The 27,683-nt window shown below is 40.1% G+C and overlaps 1 protein-coding gene and 1 long non-coding RNA gene across 2 annotated transcripts in view; one reads left to right on the top strand and one right to left on the bottom strand.

The window, feature by feature from the left end:
• LOC132905349 (uncharacterized) overlaps nt 1-27,683 on the top strand; it is a 122,365-nt gene that overhangs the window by 61,245 nt on the left and 33,437 nt on the right. The gene's annotated exons all lie outside the window — the stretch shown is intronic.
• On the bottom strand, nt 17,679-19,121 carry LOC132905485 (protein twist-like). The gene has a single exon (XM_060956815.1). It carries the CDS (start codon nt 19,114-19,116, stop codon nt 18,130-18,132), a length of 987 nt encoding a protein of 328 aa, XP_060812798.1. The 5' UTR covers nt 19,117-19,121; the 3' UTR covers nt 17,679-18,129.

Here is a 27,683-nt window from a genome sequence, read left to right on the forward strand (position 1 = left end):
CAACCGAAGCTACATAAACGATCTTACAATCTTAACGACACCGGTTCTCGACCGTGAAATATTTACAATTAGCCGGAATTAATAGATCAGCCGCTTCGATCGAAACGGGTCAGACGCGACACAGCACTCGCTCATTCGATCCCTAACTGTCGTCGTGGATCGTTAAGACGGTCAGCCTTGGACGTGTAGAAAACGCGAGGAATTTCAAGATCACGTCGATCGCACGAACACGAAGCGTTTCGTTGCGCAAACCGTGAAATAGGGGAACGATTTGCGCGTGATGTCTTTCTCCGTGGTGAACGTCCGCGAACGGATGTTCGCGATGGATGTCGAAAAGGGGCAGATAGGAGGGAGGCGCGCGAATGCTCGCAAAGTCGACGCGTCGGCTATTTAATTATCGACGCGATCCAGACCAGTCGTATATTCGCGCTTGATACACGATACGGATCGACGGCAAACCCGTGGTCTCGATCTGTTATTACGACTATACACGCTTCTGCGTGACTATTTATAGGGTTTGGATTGCGAGCCGCGATACGACACTCCGCGTCGATTTGCCTGACGCTGATTGGTTAATGATACTGAAATTTCGAGGCGCCGTGTAACGATCTAGAATCTATAAGCTTGACGTTTCCAAGCCATAACTTGTCGACTTTAAAATATTTAACGAGATCTTTTTCCGTTGAATGGCGATTCTTTAAGTCGATACGCGGAGTTAATTAAATAACACTAGAATTACCGATAGTTGACGCGAAGCTATTTTTACCAAAACCAGTGAAAATGACGGGTCTTTAAAAAATACGTAACGATAGAATAGTTTTATATTTACTGATTTATTACCTTTTCACAGAAGGAACTCCATGTTATGTGGTACATTTTTGGTATTATTAATCCATCTGGGACTATGATCCCTAAACGACGCTTGACACATTTATAAAATTGTAGAACCAGTCGCTTTGACTGCTGTAGTATTTCTGTGTTAGCATCTAGCGATCTAGCGATATATCCGGAATTTTCCTGATAACTGATATCGTCATATTGAATGATACGTGAAAATGTGTGGGAAGTTGTACAAAACGAGGAAACTTGTTAATTAGGGTTCGATAAACAGATTGCAAGACCCTTTTACTTTGACAAGTATCAGTCATTTTTACTGGTATTGGTATAAGAAGCCTTGGTGCAAAATTATTTTCAGTTTGAATACATAAGAAACAAAATAAAATTCATTATATTATTCTTTTAGTTATCGTTGCGAAAGTCATTACATCATAACGGAAAAAAGATATAACATGAACTTTAAAATAAAATTGTAAAATCAGCCAATTTGACTGGTAGTTCTAGCGTTAATTACGGACCATAATTACGCACAGATCTCGCGTAGTTTGAATCCTGTTGGGTCTGGTGAACTTCTCTCTCGGTCTTTGAAGCGATCACCGAGGGCAGGATGAAGTCAATTTAACGCGAAGCTTCGTGTAATTATTCGTCAATTCTACAGCAGCGTGTCTTGCACTTACAGCGAATAAATGCGCTTTTTTGCGTACCTTTCACACTCTTGAAAGTAGATCAGGCGCGCACCAAACGCCGGTTTCGGGAAAACACGGTGTACGGTGAGATTTTAGCGAAATATGCGCCAAAGAGCGGTGAAGTTTCTTGATGTCATTCGTCGTCTATTCGTTTTCCCGTTTCGTTGCTGTATTTATTTTCTCATTTTTTTATTGCTATAAATTTTCATGTCATTACCGTATATGTCTCCATTCTACATGTCTACAGTTCACGCGCGCAAGTACCGTAGCAAATAGGGAAGCAAGGAGCGAAGCAGAGACTTTGGACAAGAAGCGACCAAGTGTCGAACGGTACAATTCTTTTTATCAATCTTAAACGACCAAACTCGCGATTTTTATCTCACTTATTTAGTTCGGAAGTACACATGTTACTTTTTCAAGCACGCTAATGCGTTTTTTAAAATGATATCTGTATTTTCAACGATTCGGCACGCTTAATCACTTTATCGACAAACTCGAGAGAACTTTACGTTTAAATCTGCCAAACGATTTACAAGTTTTGGCGTTCAAGCACGATATTCGCCATTTATTTTGGAATTTCACGCGTTTCGTGAATCGTACGACGTATAATTCTATTCAGCTACGTATTCGAAATGCACGATACGCATCGAAAGGAACAACGTTCGGTTAAGAAATTGCCGGTTATCTTTTACCAGAAATACTTTACGTAATCGTGACGACTGATGCGGTTGTATGTGTTCTTCCACGATTAAACTAACAGCCATTAACAATTATAAAATGATCGTCTATACCATTAGCACCAGATAGCTCGTTATTCGAATCGGTACTCGTTTTAGTTCAGAAACGTATGTTATTATACGTTTAAAGTTGATCAAAAAAGGAAACGCAAATCTACATAATAATACGTATGATAGGGCAGGTTTTTGGCTGGAAATAAAAACTTACGTCAATGTAGGAATTAATACACGCATTTTGCTCAACTACCGTACTTATACTGTGTAAACGACGATTTCTTAACATACCATGGCAATTGTACGCATTAAACCTTTTCCAAGAAACTGGCTATTACGCACTTGGTCGTACACTAAAAAGATTTTTCATTCATTCGCAATCTGAGAGAGGAAGTTATCTCTGTGATTTTCTTCGTTTTGCGCTTCTTCTGCATCGTATTTCATAATTATTGCTTCCTTTCAGATACTTGTCGCCAATGGGTGTAAAACAAATTCTCTCTTACAGTGATCTAACTATATAGTAGATAGAAAATTCCAACATCAGATCAATTTCTGATTGCGAAATTTTGTAGAAACAGCCACTCCTATAGGAGCCTGTAAATTGTTAAATCGTAACTGATAAAATAAAAAATAAAAGACAAATAGTAACAGATTTGTTAAGAAACGTTGATTCGTGCTATTTATTAATCTTTCAACCTTTTATTAAATAAATTAAAACTTTGATATTATAGTGGAACATATGCGAATTAATTGGGGAATTGTTAGGGTAATAGAATTTTCAAATAAAGGAACAGTTATTTTTCTGACATGAAATTTCATTTATTTAAATACGGGATAAGATTAATCGATAGATTCTTCAAATATTTACGAATGCCATTTCTTTTTCGCTGCTAAGTCGCGTAATTCTTTTCGCACAAGTAACTGCATAGAGTTCCTTTTGTAGTTTGAACCATCGAAGCCCTTATGCAACGGATGCTTCGGCACGAGAACGCACCTGTCCATTATCACTTTCGTTTGCCGTTTGCATTCGTGCAAAATCGTCTTTATCGCGATGAAATCATTTCGTTGCATCGATATGTTTAAGGTTTTCATATCGTCGCCAGCAACCGAACACTTCACGTGCTTTAGATAATTTTCAATATCACGTTTCTGTTTTCTAACGTCTGCGATTACGTCCATTCGAACGCCGTGTATTTTTCCCAATTCTGTTGCACCTACACCATTTTCGAAATTTTTAACTCCGTCGTATTTTGTTTCGATAGTTACTTTCGTACTAAATTCCCATAATCAAGATTAAATAAAGAATAAAAGAAAGAACGCATGGTGAAGAGCACGAACGTATTTGAAAGGGGGAAAGGTAAGAACATCCGGATATCATTATCAATCTTCATATTCGAAGAAAGATTGGCTCTGTCGTAATTAGTCTGGAAATTTTTCTAGAGGAAGTAAAACTCTAAAATATAAATTGATTAAGAAGGTTGCGTAGAAGTTAACGTTGATTTGAAGTTGAAGCGAGAAACGTGTCGCCCACAACTTCAAAATACATCGATTCCGTTTCGCTGTGGTAAGACTCCTAAATGCATTAGTCGAAGATTATCTACCTGCGTTTCCTAATATGTTCGCGCTTGACTGCCGTTTAGTGGTAAAAATAATTTCTGTAGTTACAGTCGTTAAGAATCGCAAAGGTTAAATATACAATGATGATTCCATCGACATCAGTCTTTGCTAACATTTCGCGTAGAAAGAGTCTGTGACTATTTACGTTCGTACAAAGGAAAACAAGTCTTTGGACGTTGGAAAGAGGCGCAGTATCCCGTTTCCAAACACACACGCAACAAGAACGTAAATCCATAAGCAAGAGTGCATTCATCGCAGTTGAAAACGCGATTGGCCATTGACCATTTCCTCGCCGGAAGCATCGACGCTCTTCAGAGAACGTTCGGTGCAGCGACTTTCGACTTTCGATCGTCCAAACTAACGTAAAGTTTAACCGGAGCTAAAAAATTGCGATATCAATACGATTTTGTTCCTTTGACATTATATTTTTAAGCTTCGATCGGTATCGTTGGGCCGTAGATAGGGAAAGCAAGTTTGTGACTTGATTTTTATTTTTAGAATAATTATTTGAGATAGTTTATCAATGTTAAAATCTCATCTACATTCTGTATTTATATTAGGTCGTTCGAAAAGTCTCTGTCGTTTTATAAGAAAATAATGGATACGCAACATTTTCCATTTTATATTGTTTTATCGAATTACGTATGATCCATTTTGTTCTATCAAACTAAAGATCACGACAATGTTTGAAAAATTAGGTTTCCCGTAAAAGAAAGATACTTTCCGGACAACCTGATACATTGTAATAATTATAATGAGCGTTTATCGGTTATCATGTAGAACGTAAAGCAAAAGTAATTTAGGCAATAAGTAGGTAATATAATATAATAATTTAATTTAAGCAAAATTATGATGCGTGATTGCGATATAGGACCCAATATCGATACGGCGATACCAATTAAGAGTTAATGATACGGTGGCATAGAATTGCACGCTATTAGAAACATAGAAGGTGAGACAGCTGATATCATCAACTTAATTTACGTCGATATTATTATCTCTTGACAAATAGAACAATTTCCAAAATTTAGATTCCAGATTTTTAACACCTTGCGGTCGTCATATTTTTCTCATCGACGCTACCAAGTAGTGAACGATAAATATTTACAGCTTGAAGACAAATTTTACCATCGTCGTGACGACATTCGTCCCTAAAGGATTAATTATACACAGCACTAATTAATTATATATTACAGGAATATAAATTCGTATAAATATCCGCGGTCTAATCCTTTGTCCACACTCGGATATTCCTTAAACCAGTAAAAATCGTACGTGTCGCCATGCGTCGCATTGTTCACCCGCGTCGAGTCCAAAAATCCACTGCCCCGTCAGGAAACAGCCTGCCTCTTTCATCAACTCGTTCGATCCATCGTGTCTCGGTCTTCATCGAGCTTGCCTAGTGGAGCGCCCAAGCAACGAAGCGGAGACAGTGCCGCAGGAAGAAAGGAGAGACTCGGATAGCTTCCGTGTTCAAAGACGAGAATATCTGCGAGCAAACTTGAATTAATGATCGTGTGGCCGCGTATTATCGCCCCCTCTTCCCCTGCGCAACCTTCTCTCCCCTGTATATTCTCTCTTCGGTTATTCTCTCGTTCGCCTCCGCTTTGTCCGCGGCGCGGCGGCTCAAGCACCGCGGCAACGGTTACGCGGTGACAGTGCGAAAACGCACGGTCAATGAATCGGACGTGGATGACGCGAAAGAGATGTACGCTGTACGCCACTCCATCAAATTATAGCACCGTGGACACTGCTCGGCCCGTCGAACCGTTAAATCGATTAATCCCAGGTGGAATGCACGAATCATCAATGCGTTCGCCACGGGCGCGCTATTCGTTCGACTCTCGGCGAGTTCGACCGCGACCGTCCTCCTCGATTCTTCCCGATTCTATGCAAAAGATTCTCTGCGTGCTGTCAACGCAGGCCACCGTTGTCTCCTGTGTAACTGTTATATCGTCCGTTGCGCAGTACATTGCCAGAAAATCAGCACCTATTACCTGTTGCTTGGTCGTAGCCAGGGTAATTGTAGAGTCGCGACAGGACGTGTTCCGCGGCCACGAGAAAAACGCGCATTGTCCAAGGCCAATTGTTCGGCATGGCTGATGCGATTCTGTTATCTGTTATTCAACGGGACGACGAAGGATTAAAGGATGCAGGACGTATGGAGAGCGTTGCGACAGTTCCTCCGTGTTCTTGTAGACACTCGTTGGTGGAGGTTGGACGCGAATTGTGAAAGAAGGGATTGCGTTTTGTACGTTTTCGCTTTGGAAGGAGGGTGGCGAGTTCAGAGTCCTGCATCCTTCGACATGGATACGTATGTACGTATTTATTTATTTATTTCAGTCCGATGGCCATGAAATTACACTTGTGAACGAAATTGAAACAAAATTAAAACTGCCGGATAACGATGATACAAAAATATATAGAGATGCGTGGATACGCGTAGACGCTACAAGTGTAGGAATTTTTGTTTCTCTTCGATTGAACGATGTTAATTTTATGTGGGTAGTTTTGTTAAGGGAAAGTGATCGAGTAGAGTTAGAAGCACGTTTTATATTTTTGTAGTTTTTAAGTCTGAAATATTCTCAAAGGTCTATCACGTTTTGCTTCTTCAACTGTTTCGTATTAAAATATTATGCGCTTCTTTTTAGCCATCAAATAGCATGAAAGTCATATAGACTGATCTCCAAATATTGTGACGTTCGCGTTATTGTATATTTTATTTATTTTTTCATGAATAGTACATTTGTGCGAGGAAAGAACAAAATTATGCTACTTATACGTAATCTGACTATATATGTAGATTGGATTTTGTATAGATTCCACAAATTTGTCATGGCTTTAGCGTAATGAGAAGATCGTGAATGTTCTTCAATTGATGAATAGCTATACGTTTTTCTTTATATCGTATGAAAACATTTGCTAAAGATGATAAAATAATATTCAATTTCAATTTCGACATAAAAATAAAGAGATCTTTAAAAGAATAAAATTTCATGATCGTACGTGTATAATTACTACGAATGACTGTTATAAAATCTCTAGAAATAATTACAATTAATTTTAACTAAACAATCTAATTAAGAAATCGTCAGGTGTCTGTAATTCTCGTTTACAAGAAGATACACCTTTTCTTGTAAGAAGCTTATCTTCAAAGTATTTAATAAAATAAGACAATGAGAAATATTCAGTGTCAATTTCGACATAAAAACGAAGAAAATTTTCATAGCTTTCAATTAATTTTATATTTAAGATAATACAATTTCATGATCGTACGTGTATAATTACTACGAATGACTGTTATAAAATCTCTAGAAATAATTACAATTAATTTTAACTAAACAACCTAATTAAGACATCGCCAGATGTCTACGAGTCTTCTTTACGGAAAGGTGTAACTTTTCTTTAGAAAGCTTATCTTCAAGATATTTAATAAAATTAATTAAATAAGACGATGAGAAAGCTTCACTCGTTAATTCGAGAGATTTGTTGGCAATGAAGGATATCGAGATTTCTCTTTGCGAAGTCTATATCGATGCTTTATTTATAAAGTCTCTGTGTCTATATCACTCGATGAAATGAAATTTAGGTATTGAATTGCTTTCGAGCGACAAATGAACATTCACGTGTCTTGACGACGGGCACGAGCACATAATACCGAAGGTGACGTGTAGCAAACGAGATCGAGGAAATAGCAAAGTCATGTAGACATCAAGAAACCCGGACCTGTCCTACTGTTCTGCGTGGATGTCCGGGGCATTTAAAACGATTTACGTGAAAATGTTTGCACTCGTATCTACTTAGTTACTTTTTCTTTTAAATTATTCTCTTCTTTTTACTGTTCGTCGTACAAACCGAAGAAAACTAAACCGGGCGAGTAACGTTGTACGCGTTTGAAAATACACTTTTCGCAAGCACTTTGAATAATTTTATCGTATATCTGTAAATATCATTCGCCGTAATAGAAGAAACTTTTATAATAAAAGGTTTTTATGATAAAGGTTTAAACTTTCGTCCAATTATGTTTCTTGATACTTAGAGAATTAATTTTCGATTATAAAAGAAGATCGTGGACACCGAGTTGCATTAAACAGAAACTTAGAATTGGCCACATCTCAGACTCACACGCACGTATCTAATCTGAATTTGATCTACTAATCTGCGACGTCTGCAATCGTCAAATTACAATTGTCAAACACGTGCTTTTAAATTTCCCTGAATACGATCACCCACGCTCCTTGATAGGAGGAAAAATGAAGTTTCAAACGTTTTCTCCTTTCTGAAACACATGTCGCTTTCTAACAAAATCTAACTACTAAATCTTTCTCTGAATAGGTGCATTTGACGCGATGTTAAAACCAATAAAAAAAAAAAAAAAAAAAAGAGAAATAGAAATAAGAGACTAAATATGCACTACTGTTAGAAAGAGCGATTGGACAAAAATTCATTTTAATTACTCCACTTGGAAAAACGTATACTAGATAAAAATTACAATTACCGTTCACCAGTGGTATTATAAATTGGTCATTTTTTGAATCGCATATTATTCTTGAAAATCAAATTCTCGCACGTCCTACTGTCACGTGTTACTACACGTGTTATCCGGCGTTACTATTTGCATAATACTTGAACGTCATTAGATTATTATACATTTAATGTACGTAAGCATGCGTAAATACGCGCACTCTCGAGCAGACGATTAATTTTCATACATCGGCGCAAACGTTCGCGCAGCTCCTCGCATTTGAAAGCGTAATTCATGCTCGTTCCTTCTCGACGAGCCTACCCCGAGCAATCGTCATAATTGCAATAATAACAGTAATCGCGATAATGGCGGTTTACTTCATTGTACGACGAGTACACGCATTAACTTTATTATCACGGCTTGTAATCGTCACCGACTGAAACACTCGAGGGATACCGCGGTGTATCTAATTTATCAAGAAATTGCGAGCACGCGAAATAAACTGCGGCATAACGTCTTGTCACAGCTGCGACACGCACAAAAGACGATTGTCCCAACATTAGACACATTCCTCCACGTTTCGACGTCGCTTTTAATTTATCGCGTTCTCTGTTCCTTCGCTGTTGAACAGGATGGCTTAGAGCTTTAGCTGACGGAGAACTTCGAATAGCTAAATATTACTATTCTTCGCATTATTAACCCTCGACTTTCGACGAGTTTGTGCTCTACGTCACCGCTTCAAATCATCTGCATTTTGTCGGAATGTAAATTGATTACGGAATTACAAGTAACATTGTTAGTCGATGAACGATACCTCTGTATCGTCGTTTTATTATTGTAACAGGCTACGATTTAATTTAAATAATAGTTTGGAATAATCATTTAATTATAAGTTAGCTAAGTGTTTGACGTTTGCAAGAGTGGAACGAGTTACAGTATAATTCCGCGATAAAAATTCCTAACGAAACATTCAGGTGAAGTTGTTTATCCATATAGTCTTTAAACTACGAATAAAACAAGGGAGGCTTTCCCGAGCTAATAAACAGATCCACGAGTAGCGTTTCAAAGTTCTATATGTTGTCGATCAATTTTCGAAGAAATGATTACAGTTTATTATCTGTTGATTCCACAGAAACGCGGTAGGAATTGTTTTTCACCCTCGTTAATCCATTTCACTAACACTCGTTGCATTATCGAATACGTAAAGGAAGAAACGTCGACGAGTGGACAATCGAATTTCCATAAACTCTTACTTCTACCAATTCTAATAAAAAAAAAAAAAAAAGAGAGAGAAACGTACTATATCTCGTGCGATCAAACTACAGAGAATCATAATGTCTCCCAGCATCGCGCAATCGATATGAAGAAAAGAAAAGCAAGTATCACGGGTCGCACCGATTGCAAGAGACGAAGCACGAGGAGTGTGATAGAAAGATGTAACAATAGATCAAACAAAATGACTAAGACGGACTATTTCGAGTTAATACGGGGTTGTAAGCGGCGCATCAGCTAGTCCTATACAACTTGCATGGATCGTTTCCAACAGCGGCGTATCGAGCTCTGCAAGTTATGCGCCCGTACTTACTGCAGGCACGTAAGGTACCCCTGTGCACAGGCGGAAAAGATAGGGAGAGTGAGTGCGTTGCCTGGTATCAATTTGTCTGGCTGGTAGCAGGTTCACTCGACCAGACGAAGGTCGCTTTGTGCGAGCCGCTATCCGGCATTCTATCAAACCCAACAACATTCGCTACGATCGATTTATTCTCGCAACGGCCGCGTAAGATACCAATTACCTGTAGCGCGTACGCTACTCACCTTCGAATGGAAATCGGCAGTTAAGCGACCGAGCTTTCGCTTTGAGTCAGTGCTGGCCACAGGTGGAGCTCTCCTTATTTTCTTCTCTTCTATGCACGTGTGTTTGACGATGTTGCGCGTGTGTTTGACGATGTTGCGCGTGTGTTTGACGATGTTACGCGTGTGTTTGACGATGTTGCACGAGCGAATGGAATGGAAACCTTTAATGTAAGGGTCCAAAGTATACCGAGTACATTTTGGGACTAAGCGAACTTCTAATTTACGTCAACGTGCTTCTTACGTTCATCGCCTTACGACGAGATCCAACCTCGATGCAAATGTGATACGCGTACAATTTTATTCGAGTTTGCTGTGCGAATTTTAATTCGACGAATAAAACGATTGACCCTTGGACGACGAAGATTGGGCAAATTTGCACTCGCACGGATATCTCGTGCTCGTTATTTCTAAGTTACTTCCGCTATCGAATTATGCGAAGGTTTATCTTCCATGTAAATGTAGTTACCGCGAAGGGAGAGAAAGCTCGTCCCGTTGATTCGTCGCTTTATCGTAACAAGATGAAACATTCGACGCGATGACGATAAGCCCGCGAGCTCCGGATCTTCTCAAATTTTCGTGAACTTTTTTATCATAAGCAGATAGCGTAGATGATCGTAAATTGTAAGGGATGTTTTGAAAAATAACATCTATATAAATAATCGTCGTTCTTCCATCCGTTTTAATTTATGCAGTTGATCAGCGTGGCTTCTGAGCGACTTAACCGATATTTCCTAATAATATATTACTCTTTATATAATAATATAACAATTAGCTAGAAGAGTTCGAGAAAAACTGACGAAAACCGAATTGTCTAACGCGCAGGACGAAATAATAGTTACGACAGTCGAGGCAAATAAAATCGAGGAAATTCGATCATTACCCTAATGATCTAACAAAATGGTTTCATTATCGTTTCCTCGAGAATCGTCGAACGTGCAGAAGTTTGGCAAACGTCGCTACTTATTTTTCGTCGCGTCCTCGAAATTGTTGGCGCAGTTATATCCTAGGCTTCCTAGAAAAAAACCGATGGCCTCGAGGAATAGTTTAGGTTTAAGCGGTCCTTCTCGGATGTGCTGTTCAAGTGGAACCGGAATGTGCATCCTTATGCACCGAACGATAGTCTTCCATCGATCGACTCTTCGTTCCGTGAGTTAGAAATTATGGAAGGCAGACTCGATCGATTTTCATAATCTACCAGATCCCAATAGTATACTTACGAGTGTTTCCGATGATCCGGTTCAAACGCACCACGAAATCTGCATAATTCTCTTTCTCTCTCTCTCTCTCTCTTTCTCTTTCTGTCTCTGTCGAGATGCCATACAAAGTTAGATTTTTCTCTTTATTTATATATTCTTTTGCTTTGTTCTCGTTTAATTCTTAACTGCTATGCGATGAGGTGGAAATGGAACGGGGAAAACGTTAATTATACGGCGATTTCGGATACAACTTTAAAATAGTTGGATCTACCGGATTAATTATAAAGTTATAGTTATAAATAATGGCGATAGTTATAGAGCTGAATCCGATCGAAGGTTATTGACATTAAGATGCTACATGATGATTCAAATGAAAATCACAACGTTTCTAGTGTTTGGAATATTTCATCTTATCGTTTAATGGGTTTAATAGGTTCGATAGGAATAGCGTATTATTCGTAGAAGGGTCTACAAATATCAGGATAAAATTTACAAATGTCAGGATAAAAAGCGTAATAAACGTAACACGTTTTGAATTTTTCAAGTGGTTTTTATTCAACATTGCACGTGCTTAAATACATTTGGTCTCATCAGAGGAACATTATTGGTGGGAATTGGTTTTGTCTAACTGAAGGGAATCTCCTCTTAAATTAAGATTATCGTCTAACATCGTATCGTAACAACGGTATAATAAAGCGTACGATTTATTTACAAAGGTACTCGATGGCAGTGTTGCCGGCCCGAAATACGATCGCGTCGCAAAATTCGCATCTTACGATCTACGTAATCTCGCCTCTCGAGCAAACCTCGCTCCGCTTCGTTGGTAAAAGAACAACGACGTTTATTACAACTATAGCCGGATCACTTCTCGAATCTTCATCGAATACTTTCGAAAAACACCGTAATTTGAAGGGCGCCGCTCGAAACAGAGCCCTCAGTCTCTTTTACGTTTCTCTCGTCGCTAGTCCACAAATTAGAAGCGAGTTATGATAATATCGTCTAAGACGAGCACGCGAGAAGAAACGAACCGCGCATTTCATCCAGAAAATGAATGGAAACGACGACGAGGCTTAATTTGAAAATAGGGCCGATCCTTCCTCTTGTTTTTCAAGTCGCAAAGCTTTTTAAGCCGAAACAAACACGCCTCTCTGATCTACCTACGCTATGTTTCGCGATATTCCGAAACGTTAAACGTTTGAAAACTCATACGGTTATTCTGTATCGCGAATAATTTGACCAATGGACGTAACTATGTTTCGTTTCTGCAAGCAGCGTAAAGAACGTACAGGTTTTTAAAAATAAAATCTAGAACAAATCTAGACTATCTAGACGCAAGAAAAATAATTTCGAATTTCCTTCCTTCCGAACGTTCCATCGTACAAATACTTTATTCTGTCCGAACGTTCTTTCGTTCGACCATCATATTTTGATCTTTTTTCGTTACTTCGGTGTAAAACTGGCGTCGTACGTTGAACCTTGAAACATTAAATTTCACACGCTGGGAACGTCTGAAACTTTGCACACTGGGAATAGAGACACATGGAAGAAAACGCCAAACGAATCGATTACAAAACTCCGAAGAAGTAGTAACCCATCTGCGTCCGAAACACGTTTCTCTGGGTCGACGCGACGTCTCTGCTCGCGATGTCTCGACCGCGTCCTACGTACTCGCTATATTTACGCGAATAAACAAAACCTCGCGTGGCGAATGCACTTTTTCCACGGCGAATAACAAACTGCCTGCGTTACCGGAATCGCCTCAGCTAGTCGGAAATCGTTTTCTTTCACTCGGCCGTTTCCTCCACCCTTTTGCCGCGCATCGTACAGTCTTCTCTCTTCATCGGCTTAACACGTAACTATTACCGCGGACCTGAAGCGTATCGAGTATCCTCTCATTACTCAGCCGTGCAAAATCCTCCACGGAAGACAAATAGCGTTGCTATGATGGCGAAACGCGGCCTATGGTGCGACCCATGTCCACGGATGAAGACGTTGCGCGTTCGTCCGCTGATTAGCGACTCCTGCATTGTTTGCCGGCGCCGTGACTGAACAGGGACAGAGCGTATCCACCCCTTGCCGTATAATAAATAATGTAATATCTGGTGATACGGAATTATTTACACGTGAAAATCGCGAATCACAGGCTTACGGTACGGAGAGTGTAAAAGATCGCGTGAAAAATGGAAAACAAAGGGGAACGACCTGGCAGTGTATGAAATTCGAAGTAGCATTACAGTGGCTCGCGAAAGTATTCGGACGCTCGTACAATCTTTTTGCGTATGTCTGTACGTACACGAAAGATTGTTTGAAATTTCATTAAAGCTACAACGAGACGCGACTATCGAGATTATATGGATAAAATATGAAACGGATATGAAAATGTATATGGAAGTTACAAGATATTAATTGGAAGCACACGCTTCGCAAACATTATCCAATTGTTGGAACAATCAATTCGCTGTGTTAATGAATCACGGTTTAACGTTATTGTCCGTACTTTATGTTAATTTTAGATCGACTATGTTCGTAATAAATATTTTGTAACTTTTATATACATTTTCGTATCCGCTTCAAATTTTACCAATATAATCGTGTCTCGTTAGGATGCCAACGAAATTTTGAAAAGGTTTCGTACAGTGCGCGTAATATAAATATTCTGTGACAAGTACGGTATATTAAGTAAGGTAAGAAAATTATTTGTTAGCATACGACATTGTAGGAAACGAAAGTCGGATCGTACGGCAAAGGGTTAAGGAGCGTGTAGCCAGGAGAAGACAGGCCACGCATGCCGTCATGTAGCATCCACTTTTGACGTTAAAATCATTTCCTCCCCCTTGTTCCTCCTTCGCTGTCCACGCGTTAAACATCCTCTCCATTCGAGCGAACGAGTCGATGAATAATTAGCCTTTTCTCTCTAATCGACGAGCGAATCGCATAAATTTCTATCGGCTTAATTGAGGAAGCTACGCGGAAATAGATTTGTGCCGCGCACAAAGAGGCCGGTTTTCCTTTGTTCGAGCCTCGATTAATCGTCGCTACCGTCTTCGGGCTACCTGCCCGCCGAGCGCTAATTTCTACGGCTTAATTGAGCATGCGTGATAATGCGACGTTTGCGTTTTTCATAAGCCGATCTTTTCACTTTGGACGGTATCCCGACGATCAGGTTAGAGCGTGATTGCGATTGCGCTCGTTGATGATCACGAACGATTCTAATTAGATTTTACCAAGAACGATGCACTTTTTGCGCTATCTTTTTTCTTCATCCACGCACGAAGATAGGAAGCACGCTGTTAAATTTAACAGATATTAAATTAGTGGCTGTTGGATTCGAGGAATTCGTGATTTTCAGATTATTCCAAAGCGTACGCGTTGCTCGACATTTTTTCAAGGAAAATTCTAGAGATCGAACGCTAAATAACGCGCTAAATAACGCGCTCGACTTGTTCTACTTGACGGTAATAAGCGAATGAAAAGCGCTTTGGCGTGCAATTTCTAGCGAAGAAAAACACTTTGCCTCGAAATTGGTGCGTTCAGCCGTGGTCGCCGAGAGAAAACAATGGTAATCGGCTCGAAGGATTTCGTGTAGTCACGTTGCATCGCAGTCGCAAGTTTCCTGCATCGTTCGATCGGCTACGCGCAGTGTCGTTGTTCCGTGGTACGATCGGATTGCCATTTTCTCTGGATGAAGAGGATTAACGATATTGGCCGGGAGAAATCGGCTCGGTATAGCGGTATTAACGTCAGCCGCCGCTTGACTTTTGTATTTTCGTTCGTCGTCGCGATTCTCGGCTCGAAGCAAAGAGAGCCGAGCTTTCTCACAGCGTTCAGGGAAGGAAGGTAACTCTCTTCCGTCTCTATCCCTCTTTCTCCCTCCTTCTTCCCCTTTCTTTCTCCCTCGTTCTCCGTGTTTTCGCGTCTGGCCGGCACCATCTATCATTCTGTCAGCTAGGAGATTTCAATTTGCTCTCTTTTTGCGCCATTACCAGGCCCCGAAGCTCGCGCAAAATTGTATTTAATTGTGATTGACTGCTAAGTGGAGGTGGCCGACCACCGCCATTTGTCCTCCGATTTTTGCATATCCCTAATTGCGGGAGGAACATCGCCGCTGAATCGGCCGGCCGAATCATTTGCCTCGCGAGAAAGAACCCTAAAAACCTGTCCTCGCGCTTTTCTTCCTCGGTTAACTTCTTTATCGAGTCTCTGTGTCAAACGGTCACGTCGATCCCGAGGGAAACGATTTTAGAGCCTTCGCGAGAGCGACGTGCACGCGATAGTCGACCAAATGTTTGAAATGACGAAACGCGCGAATATTTGAAAAATTAATCGGTAGTCCGTTTCAAAAAACGGTAAGCTGTCTGGCTTGCTTAAAAATGTTTCTAAACACGTTTGTATTAACCCTTAATTACACGCGTCCATATCTTTGCTACTGCGATTCTTATGTTATACGATTAAGATATAAGTCGATGAAGGTACTCGAGTGCTCGAACTTGTAAAGTTCCGCTTAAATCGACGTTGTAACGATCGTATCGTAGATTTTTATGCAGTGCGCTTATGCGAAGAATTTAAGAGCGTAAACTTACGTACGATATGCAAAAGATACGTAAAACGTCTGTTTAGATCGTATTTTGTAAAAATGTACAATTAGCATAATACTCTGTGATCTAATAAGAACGAAGTTAGAGTCGAACCTTCTCTGATAGACGAGAGATCTATAGTTAAGGGTTAATAACGACACAAAATTTCATTTCGTATGTAAATTTAATCAAATAGAACTGATTCTATTAATATCGTATCGTGTTAATACAATTAAATTGAGTGTAATTCCAATTTTATATGTCTGGTGCTGTATACAATTGTTTGTAACCGGGAAAATAATCGAGGTCAACGCAGTGTCTTACTTAACGCCTACGGATTCTTTGGTTTATCTTGAAATCTTTTAATGGACTGTAAAGTTCGTTGTCCCTTGTAATCGACGAGGTACTTAATCTTTTCTTACGTCGTTGTTTGCCATCGACTTTCTTCTTATAAATCATTCACAGTGGCTACAAAAAGTGTTTCCACCTACCCTTCGCTTCGAACGAAGCGTTTTTAATCGGATTCTACGTTCGATTTTCGTCGTCGCATCTCGAATTTTTCTAATCGCGTTAACACGCTCGAGCGTAATCAATTGGTACGTAAATGTTGTAACAGACGCAACGGCGTGCCAATAATTTTCGTAACCACTTGTAGCTAGACGTTTAACTTTTTGTCGCACGGAATCCAAGTCGTCGTACGTTCCAAAATTCAACGATTTAAAAACGATTCGATCAGCCACGCGTTTCACAATACGAAGTACCATCGTGAATCTCGCCTACAGACGATATTACGTTTTCGCAGTCACATGGATCGATCATCGCGATCGAGAGATCCCTGTCCGTTTATTTATATATGTACACAATTACCTATAGCAACGTCGCAATAACTTAGTTGTATCTAATTAGATATTTACACAAATCCTACAACTAAAACACGCTACACGATATTTTACTATTTACAATGAAACTTCAGGCGAAGCTCGTTTCCGCTGTTCGTCTAAAGATCGATCTACATTACGCATTCGGACAGGAAAATAATCGTTTGCTGTAGCGATTCGTCATTATGGTATCTGACAGTATCGACGTAAGAAAATTTCTCCGTATCGTACAGTGCACGTCGTTCCATACTATTTTGTATTTATTTTTAATTATTGAACGGAGAGAATTTAATTCTCATAAATAGAAAAATATTTATGGTGGAACGTAACACGCTGTATAAAGAATTATACAATGATATACCATAACGAAACTTGTACCGATGTCCGTATGGATAAGGTAAATCATCCTTAAACCCTAAGCAAAGCGAACGAGGTGTATTTCGCGTCGACCTGTCTCGTAATACGCTTAAATAATCTCATCTTCTATTCTTCTTCCCTTAGATCTCATCCCCTAGGGTTAGCAAGTTCATCAAACTCGTTCCGTTTCGCGTATCAACGATGTTATCGCGGTTCGATCAAGCGAAAAATATCGCGGAATCCGGCAACAAGGCCGAACGAGGAAAAAGCATTAACGAGTAGCATCGTGTACCGCGTCTGCACGCGGCAATTATTGCTAATTAAACTATCCGCCGGGATCGAAACTAAAATTCTCCTCGCCGAGAAATGCGGCTCGACCACGTTCTACGAGAAAGTTGGGAAACTCGACGATTCCCTGGTTTAGTCTCTAATCGTTAATATCTGCGCTGATAACGACGCTTCGTGATTTTTGTTACGTACCATTTTTACCTTTACGCGCCGATTGACATCGTGGATCGTGCAACGAAGCTTCGACGACATTCGGCTCGATCCCGTTCGTCCTGGCGTTCTTCCAGCTGGACGTTCGCTCGAACATCGTTTCAAGACCATTTCTGTAGTCGTCGATGAGCGACTACGTAGCGACAGTTCCCCTCGTTCTCGCAGGTGACGGAAGATTTCACGGTGATCCGAAAAACCACGCTCCGGTTGCAAGAACCGGAGACTTTGAGACGCCTGTTTTGGCCATCCGCAACCCTCCGTCAACGAATTTGCTCGAAATTGATGCAGTACTTTAGCTTCGAGCCTTTTTACGCGCTCGACTCTTCTCTTCGGCGGAAAGGAACGCTCCTCGCCTTTGTCTCTCGTCGTTCTCTTCCTTCTTTCGAAGAAAATAGGTCCTTCGAAGGCTATCTGGAACTTTTCGTCGCAAGAGTTTTCACTCCCTTTGCAACAGCTCGTACAACGCCGCGATATACGTTTGCGCCATTTGTAGAGTCTCGAATTTGCTGAGCTTTCTGTCATTGCCGAGGCTAGGCACGACGTCCCGTAGCCTATCGAAAGCATCGTTCAGACTGTTCATCCTTCTTCTTTCACGCGCGTTCGCCGCCAGCCGTCTCTTTCTCAACACCTCGATACCCGGCGTGCCGTTTTTGATCTTCTGCATGCTCTCCTTCGTCTTTTGGCCGGGGTACTCCATCGGCGAGATGTGGAGAGCGTCGTTTTTTTGGTGGTACCTGGACGGCTCGCATTTGCCGCCTTGCTGGCTCTGAACGTAGTTTTCGTTTCTCTGCACGCTGTACGTGGCACCCAAATAAAGAATGTCGCCCCTCTGCCCATAAGGATTGCCGTTATTTCTAGGCAAAAAACCATCACCTTTCGGGATACCATAACTCTTCGAGGCGAAGAAACTCTCCTGATTCTGGCCGAACTCGCACCTGCCGTTGCTAAAGATATTGCTCGTGTGGTGCTCCATTTTTGGCGGGGTGTCGGCGCTTTGTTTGGCCGCAGAATTCTCACCGGTGAATTCGGCCCGGCTCGATACACCGTCGTAAACGTTCTCCGCGCACTCGTTCATCCTGAACGCCGGCCTGGCCGGCTCCTTCGCCGTCCTCATGTTATTCGAATGGCCGATTTGGTGCTCGTTTCGGCAACCTTCTTGGTAGTAACCCTCGTAGAACTCGGTGAAGTTGAAGCCAGTCGCGGTCACGTGAAAGCTGCCATTCGCTGCACCGATCTCTTGGTACTCGCGATTTTGACAATCCAACGAGCTCACGCTACCGCAGCTGCTACCCCTGGACCTTGGCGGTTGAGGATAGATCTCCTGATGGATCCAGCTACGCGGATTCGACTCTGGGCTACTCGCCGACCCGTAACCCTCGGAGTCTAACAGATCGTACTGTTGGAAACTGGTGTAAGCGGTCATTCTCACGGAACGTCTGTGTCTCTTCAGTTTACTCGAACTAACGATACTCGACGACGTGTAACGTGGTATTTAGAACATGATACACTAGAACTGTTCGAAGGAACGATCTCCTCAGTCAACTGTCATCTCGTCTGATGGAACGAGCGAATTGACAAAGTCCACGTTCTCGCGATAGAAACATTCGGCCCCCTCCAGAGAACAGAACGTACGATCAAACTAGTAATTGATTGATCCTGTCGCGATATATCATGTTTGATCGATGCGTGGAACTGATCGAAAGAATCGAAAGGACTCACGGGATCCTCTGGATGACCGTGTATGCTTCGCGTACGGAAGCGTTGCGTAAACTGACTTTACCTGGCGATCTCGTGGTCTGGACCATGCTGCCCAGTTTTCTTAGGGCCCGATGGTGGGGATGGAGGACTCCTGGGGCCCACGTGGAAGGGATCCCGGAGGAGTGGAAGGGGTCCACAGGGAAGTGGGCATCTCTTTGTAGAAGCCGCGCGACCGGACACGCCCCTCGTCTTCCTTCGTCCTTCTTTGCTGGGGGCTCTGGAAGGTAGAGTCAAAAGACGATCGACGCGAAAGAAAGGCGCTCTATCAAGTGGCACGCACGGTCATGGGACGAGGCGCCGCGTTCTTGACATTTGAGACACGGCAACTAGCCGCTGTTCCATTTTTCTTTTTTTTCTCTCCACTCTCCCTTCGACTTTTCGTTGCGGACGCGCTTCCATCTCGTGATCCTTGCGCAGAGCAGATTTCGGCCGGAGTTGCCATACGATAGCTGTTGTAAATCGTTTCAAAATGTCCGTTTGAAAAACATGCAAGGATTCGAGTACCTCAGAAGCAACGCCGATCAACCTCGTAGATTAAACTGCGTAGAAGAACGACGGTTGCAAAGATTTTCTTTTTTAATTTTCTTTGAAATTTATTAGCTGTTTATGCTGTCCCTTCTCCTTGCAGTTGCCATTCAATTGCTAGTTTTTGCCTTTATCGACGACGCGAAATATGGCCTTTGACCTGTCAATAACCGTGCAAACGAACCACAGACTATAAATAACGGAGAAAATAAAATTAACGTCGCATATCGTTTATTTGCGATTCTGTCTTTTAAAAATTAAATAATAAAGTTTCCGTGATACAATATTCTTTGCATATATACAAATATTTTGAACGTTTATACAGTTGAGGTAAATCTCGTCTGAGATTTCAAACGCTTGCGATAAAAATTATTAATCAAACGAAATGACATTGAAAATCAAGAGGATGATAATACGAAGAAAAATATAAACGTTTGTTTATTTTACGCAATTTATCAGTGAATAGAATGATCGCGGAAAGAACATACGAAACAGTGGCTTCGCAAGAATATAAATTGGACGTTAAATCATTGTCCTTCACGCAGATACTTTGCAACCTGTAAACGAGGGCCAAAGTAATTATGCGACTCGTTGGCAACTTCTTTCTCGTCCTCTTTTTCCTCTTCGTCGCCGTCGTACTTTATGGCACTTTAAATATAGAGGGGCTGGAAAGTGTGGACAAATTTGACTGGTTTACGAGGGTTGCGCTCGGTGCACGTCCATTCCATGTAGATGGTGCAGATTCTTCGAGAGGTTTGCTTTTTTTTGTCCTTCTAAATCTTCGCTTTTTACCAGAGATCGTATCTCTTCCTTTAATGTATGTATTCCAGCTACTTTATACAGTGTGCCGTGTGTACCGTTAATTTACGTCAAGTATTACGTACTTACGTTAAAATAATCATTATTCATCATGATGAATCATGTGCACGAACAATATTTAAATTATAACGTAAATTGTTTTTCAAACTGTTCGTAGAAGGATATACGATGAATTTATTTGCAGCGTCAGTGTAAAAATGATAGGAAAAGAGTTTAAGATTTAAACGCATAAAAAGATAGTAATACTAAGTCAACACGACAATAAGACATAATACGAAATCGTTATAAAAATCTATGAAAACTACCTTTAATGTTGCTCCTAATGTCTCTCCTCTTTGGTTTGTAAAAGTTCTTTTGTACGAGTTTTATTATCAACCTAAGTCGTTGCAAATATTTCTGTAAAACTGGTTTACTGTTCTAACGTCGTTGAAAATACGTTTATACGTTGTACAAATAGCAGAACTGGCGTAACAGTGGCAAAGACTATTGCATAAGAGTACTACGAACAAGGAAAAGCAGTTTTCGATATTTCAAGTTCACATATTGCGAAACATGTGAATTCTACGTTTGACGCTACGGACGTGACAAATTCACGCGAAAACGCCTTTATTGACGAATCTTATTGTACGCGAGTATTTTTACTAACGTAAATAGCTACGTTGGTCCTCGAGTTTGCCATACTACTTAGACTCACGACACTTTATGAACATTTCCGATTTAATAGATGTTATATAAACGATCTTCTGTTGGTATATTGCAGAAACATTTAGGATAACAGTGTTAAACAAATTACATTGTTTCATTGGAATTGGCGTAATTTAGTATTTAGGCTGTCGACGTACACAGAGATTCATATTTTTATGGACAAAACTGGGAAAATAGAACGTGAGGCGAGAGATCTGTTTCAGCTACTTTGAATTCCATTCAACGGCTAACTTAAAGTTCTGCATAATTATAAAGTCAACTTTATTTCTCTCCATTTCTCGTAATGTTAAAATAAAAATTGACAAAATCGTTTATTTCGTTCCGTATTATAGCATAAAACAAAAGGAAAGATACGACAAACAAAAATATTCTTCTTAACTTAAACGAAGAACAAACGATTACATAAAATTCATTCTCGTTATAACCTTCGAGCTTCGCGGAATAAGCTCCTTCTTCTCGGACCCTTTCGCTAGGAAAGTGAGTTTGTCGAAAGAGATCAAACATATTTTCGTATCAACGGGCAAAAATATAATAATCGACGTGGCAATTTCTTCACACGACGTAACGAGACGAATGAGGAAAAATCGATTAACTTTGAGTCGACAGCAGCCGCAAACCAGTGATTTTCGAAATTCTGGGTCCCAGGGAAATTTTAGTTCAGGGTTGTGTGGGCGTACCTCATTTATTTCCCTCCTCTTTTTCGGAAACTCGAAGTCACTTGGCTGTTTGCAAAAGGCGGCAGCCTCAAGAAGCTCATTATCCTCTGCTAATACGCAACAAATGAGCCGATCCTTCGTGCCCGACCCACAAAGAAAGAGCAACGCGCACAAAAGGGTAGCGTCGTTCGTGTCATGTTCCTTAACAGTCTTAAAACATATCGACGCGAATCTTTCATATTTTCCTCTAGGTGGCTTGGTAAACGTGTTACGCCATAGCGTTTAATTCTCACAAAATATATAACAGATTGTTGTTATTTCTATATTCAGAGGTAGGATCACGATAGCTGTTATTTTATTCTTTGATAAATCTATCACACCGTTCTGAGCCGAAAAACCTTTACTGCACATTCTTACATGGACTAGGGATAAAAACAAAAGAACATCTTAAACCTATCGATTGTGTCTAGAACAGTCTTCCAGTTCCTATTTAGTGTAACTAGCGCATCTGCATATGAATGGCGAACACCGACTCACGTTGTCATTTTCAACACAAATATATATAAATAACCAATGTAGAGGATTGTTCAATCGTGTTCAACTCACGCCGGGGTTACCAATTTATAGAGGTTTATGCGTAGGGGATGGTTGGTCGGTGAGGTTTAATGGCGAGATTGCTCGTTGTTGAAATCGTCGAATATAATTAAAAATAATAAATTAGTATACAGACTATATTCGCTGATACGCTGGTACAGTGTATATGTCGTAAAATAGGATCGCTAATGATTCCTTAATTAGATCGCAGATGATTCGTTGATAACTGAGTGATAACTGATCGACGACTGACTTGCGATCACGTCTATTTATTTATACTGGTCGGGGGAGAGTCGGAAAATTCAAATTCAATTAAAAAAATCGTCTCTGTTCGACGGTTGCACGTAGCTGCGACAATGTTTTGCCTGGAGTTTATTTATTCTTACATCACGTGTATCCTAACGATCTTGATACTCCGAGGCAAACGACAACATGATATGAATTGTCCTCTAACTCGTGTGTCGCTACATCACCCCCCCCTCCCTACCAGTGATAACTTTATATTTACAATAGGTTTTCTTTGCTAACCCGTGAGACATTCGCATTATTGAGTTGGAGATTGTCGAGTGTATGAAATTTATCTTGCTGTAATCGTTCTAAAATATTCGTAATAAAAAAAGAATCAGCTTATGAAGGCGCGTTTGGAACAATGCGACAAGGTACTACGACTTTGTTTCAAATATTTTCCAATTGTTATTTTTTTAATTCATTTATTCAGACTCGCATCCAGCTCTCAGAGTTGTTAGCGACTACAGTTATACAATTATTGTATGCCATAGACTTGTACAATTTCATATTACACTGGTGTACGTTATTGTTTGGTGATAAATACGTGCAATATCTACATCGTATTGGCGAGCATATTTCTATACTTGTGACACGTGTCAGTTGTAGCGAATGCCGTTACTTCGTAGCGGCTCAATTGGAAAAGCTTCGTGTCTTTTAGAAACTGTAAGAGTCGTTCGATTTCTTCCTTCTCGTTTAGAATCGTCTTGAGAACGCTTGGAACGTGTGTCGTGGTCGTTTACTTTCGTTTCATTTTCTCGAATTATTTCAATCGTTTATGCCATTTGATTCTATTGCATCGTCTCGCGATACTCGATCGAAACTAATATTGGAAATGATATTTCACGACAAACTTTCTAATTCATTTTCGTTTCTTACAGTTTCCCGTTAAACGTGCAATTTTACATAAAAGATATAACTTAGAAAGAACGAAGCTGGCACCCCGCTGGGGGTGGCCGCCCACATGCTATATTTATTTTTTATTTTTATTTTTTTTTCTTCACCAACAAGATATAACACTTTACCAAATGTCCATAAGGACAAATTGTAAAATAACCAAAATAAAATTAAAAAAAAAAAAAAAAAAACGTGCAATTTTATGCCGATAACAACGAAACTTGAAATCGTTACAGCCGTATAAATATTCTAGGATCTTTACTACAATTAGTTTATTTACAATAAATGGATTAAACAGACGTTGGTTAAACAGGAAACGATGCTTGTTTAACGTGAACTAATCACAGTAACGTATTATAATTAAGACAATTAGATAGTTAATTTGCAACTCTCGTCACCACGGATCCAACGCAATTCGCACTCTCTGACTTCTCAACTCACAAAACTGTTAATTAGTTTATCGTCCCTTAGCAACCCCTTGTCTTTTGTCTTAGCCCCGGCATATGTTCCGTAACTCGCCCGACACCCCCCAGGCCTCTCGTCCACGATACTACAATATTTTCGACAATCTGTTTCTATGTAATATAGTATTTTCCATTCGGATCGACTTACGAACCTCTCGACGTCTTTTCACATTGCTCGTGAAACATCGTGTTCTTAAAAATCCGGTTGGGTCGCGAATAACGACAAGCCATTACCACCTCTTGTTTATACGCTGTATGAGGAAGAAGCGAGGCGATGAATGATACACAGCGAGTATCGTTGCAGCCTATCTCTTCCTCGTCCTCTCTGTGTATTGATTCCGATTTTTCAATAGCGAATCATGTCCTACAATCGAGCGATAAGTTTAAGCATCGAGATAGCAGTTTCATGACCGAGACATTATTTCGCCGAGACTTGTCGCTATTACGCTACACAAAATTGGTCAATCATAATGAATACGAGTAATTTGCGTCAAATGAACCTCACCAGCAACTATCCCGTCTTCGAGCGTGACCATCGATCGATCTATCGAACCCGGTATTCTCTGAAGGACCATTATGTTGCTTCTTCTCTATGCAAAGAAATCTTTCGTCTTCCATACATACGTACATATATCGGGTGTATCGAAAATCTGGCTAATTATTACATACAGAATGACATGTACAAGCGGCCACGAGGTGATTTCCTATGGGAAAATAGGGAGAAAATCTGGAGTACAATTTTTTCATTTAAGGCTTAGTTGACGAGAAAATCGAATTTCAAGATTTGTCAAGTATATTGGAACACGGCCAATTTCAGAAATTTTTTCTCAAGACGCTATGTTTCCGAGGAAAATCAATTTTCAAATTCGTCATACGCGTGTACTCGGTTCATTTTTAATTAAATTTGCTCGAACTTTATTTCTTTGAAAATGAAATTCCCGAATGGGGAAATTTTATTCCACGTTTTCGACTTATCTTCACTACCTCCTGTCGATTATTTAGTACTGTTTAATCCAGAATTAGCCACGTTCAAGTATATTTGATACATTTTCAAACTCGATTTTCTCGAAAGGTAAACCTTAAATGGAAAAATTTCATTCCAGATTTTGTTCTTATTTTCTCGTAAGCGATCACCTCGTGCCCTGTATATATACAATAACCTTGTGGTATGTTCGTATTTCATGGCGATTTAAATTGTTTTATTTCTGGGCAAAAATATATATTTTTGATTTATACACTTGTTGGATGACGAGCTTATCACTTCTACCGATTAGTTGCATTTTGTCTATTTGTTGTTAGTTCTATTTGCTAGTAACGCGAATGGCAACTGACATCAATTCGTATTAATTTAATTTTCATTACTTTAATCTCGTACGAATTATTATCGTATCGTTTTAAAACTTGTGTGTTTTAGTGGAAAAATAATTGCAGAATATACGAAATTTATATTCTTTTAATTTATATTCATTTTATGAGATACTTGCTATTTTGTCCGAGTTTTCCAAAAATATTTTGTAAATAATAATTGTTTCAAAATTTTAAGATTTTATATAGCTGTAAAGAATTTTGAACTTTGAATTTCCCCATTCTAATCGCATGGAAAACTCTACCAGTACCCACCTACGCGAACCGCACATTATTATTTGCAACTACCCAAAACATTATCCAACCTGATATTAATATTATTGTCACTTTTCTCTCTACCATTCAAAACCACTATCCTCTCAATTTTATCGAGAGCCGATATTTTGCAAACGCGTAACATCACCTACGCACGGCTACCATTTCGAAACTTATCCATTGCACGTAATTATAACGCGAAGCAACATCGTACTCGATATCTCGACAAATTGCTAATATTCCATGCCGCTTTCCCGCTAATTTTATTTTATTTAATCAATCGACGCGCACCGTTTCAGCCTGAAATCACGCGAGCCAATGATTTATGATGTCCATGCTGCACATCCAGTCCTCGATCACGAGCAGCTAACCGAGATGAAAATAAAAACGCGGGAATAAATCCCCGCGTCCGCTACGTTATAAGTTATAGCCGCGTGTCTGACGGCAGAGCACCGCGAGAGATACAGGAAGCCGTGTATTACCCAAAAGAAACTCTATTTTTCCGATTGCTTGGGTAATACATGTATGCAAATGCAATCAACTCGCCATACGTATGATCCAATCCTGTTGGCTGTGGCGGTTTGTCACGCTTGCACGCACCTTCTTTGCAGCATCGATCTATAATAGCGGCGGAGGAACGAACGATCTGTCGGCCAGGGGACGGATAACACGCCGGTGAGCAATAATAAATTTATTGCGGCCGATGAAGGGCATAAATTGATTATTAGTTGACCGCGGCACAGTTACAGTTCGGTCCACCGTGCCGATGATTTACAACATAATGATTCGCGTTCGACCGATGCATACACCGCACCGATATACGCCAGTGTAGGTACTTTTCAGTTGGTTGCAAGTTGCACGAACGGATCGACGCGAATCGAGCGTAGAGATCGCGATTTTGAAATGCACGTGGCACGTGATACGTGGATTCAGGTATCGAAAACACGTGTACACGGGTTACAAAGCACGCGTAAACGAGCATTTAAGTAGGTACACGGTTGGTTAGCGCGCTCGTGAAATCAGTTAATCGAATTCACATGGTCGTCGGTTGTTGGTTCAGCGATTTCTTGGAACAAACAAATTTTAAACCGAGTAATGACTCTTCAACGTAGCTACTGTGTTCGAAAAGAATTAAAGACAAAGTCGAAACGTTTCTAAACGCTTCTGAGTTCCATCGAATCAAAGTTCGACTAAATTTAATTCATGGAACAACGATAAGTAACGTAAGACAACGGTAACGTTATCAGCAACATAATTCACGTTATACTAATTGCCGAAGGCACGTGTATTAAAATACATTAGGTTGTGAAAAGTTTCTTTCGTTTCATAAAGTGATAATAGATGAACAATTTCATATTGAATTAGTTATGATCCATTTCGTTATATTTTTATTATTATATTCGTGCATAATTCAATAAATTAAAACGAAAGAAACCTTTCGGACAAACAAATACAATCACCGTTGTACATTTCATAACTTGATGTTAAAATTTATCGTCACTTGTAATAGGTGGCACTTTCAACGATGATAATTTAGAAAAATTCATTCTATTAAATAATAATTACATGTTATACAGCATTATACATAATTTAAATGTGAAAACTACGGAAACGTGTCGTTCTCGCTCTACTTTGAAAAAAATCGCCAAGAAAACAAACCGGAAAGT

Source organism: Bombus pascuorum, chromosome 3 (genome assembly GCF_905332965.1).
Source record: "Bombus pascuorum chromosome 3, iyBomPasc1.1, whole genome shotgun sequence".
In the NCBI taxonomy this organism is placed as follows: Eukaryota; Metazoa; Arthropoda; class Insecta; order Hymenoptera; family Apidae; genus Bombus; species Bombus pascuorum.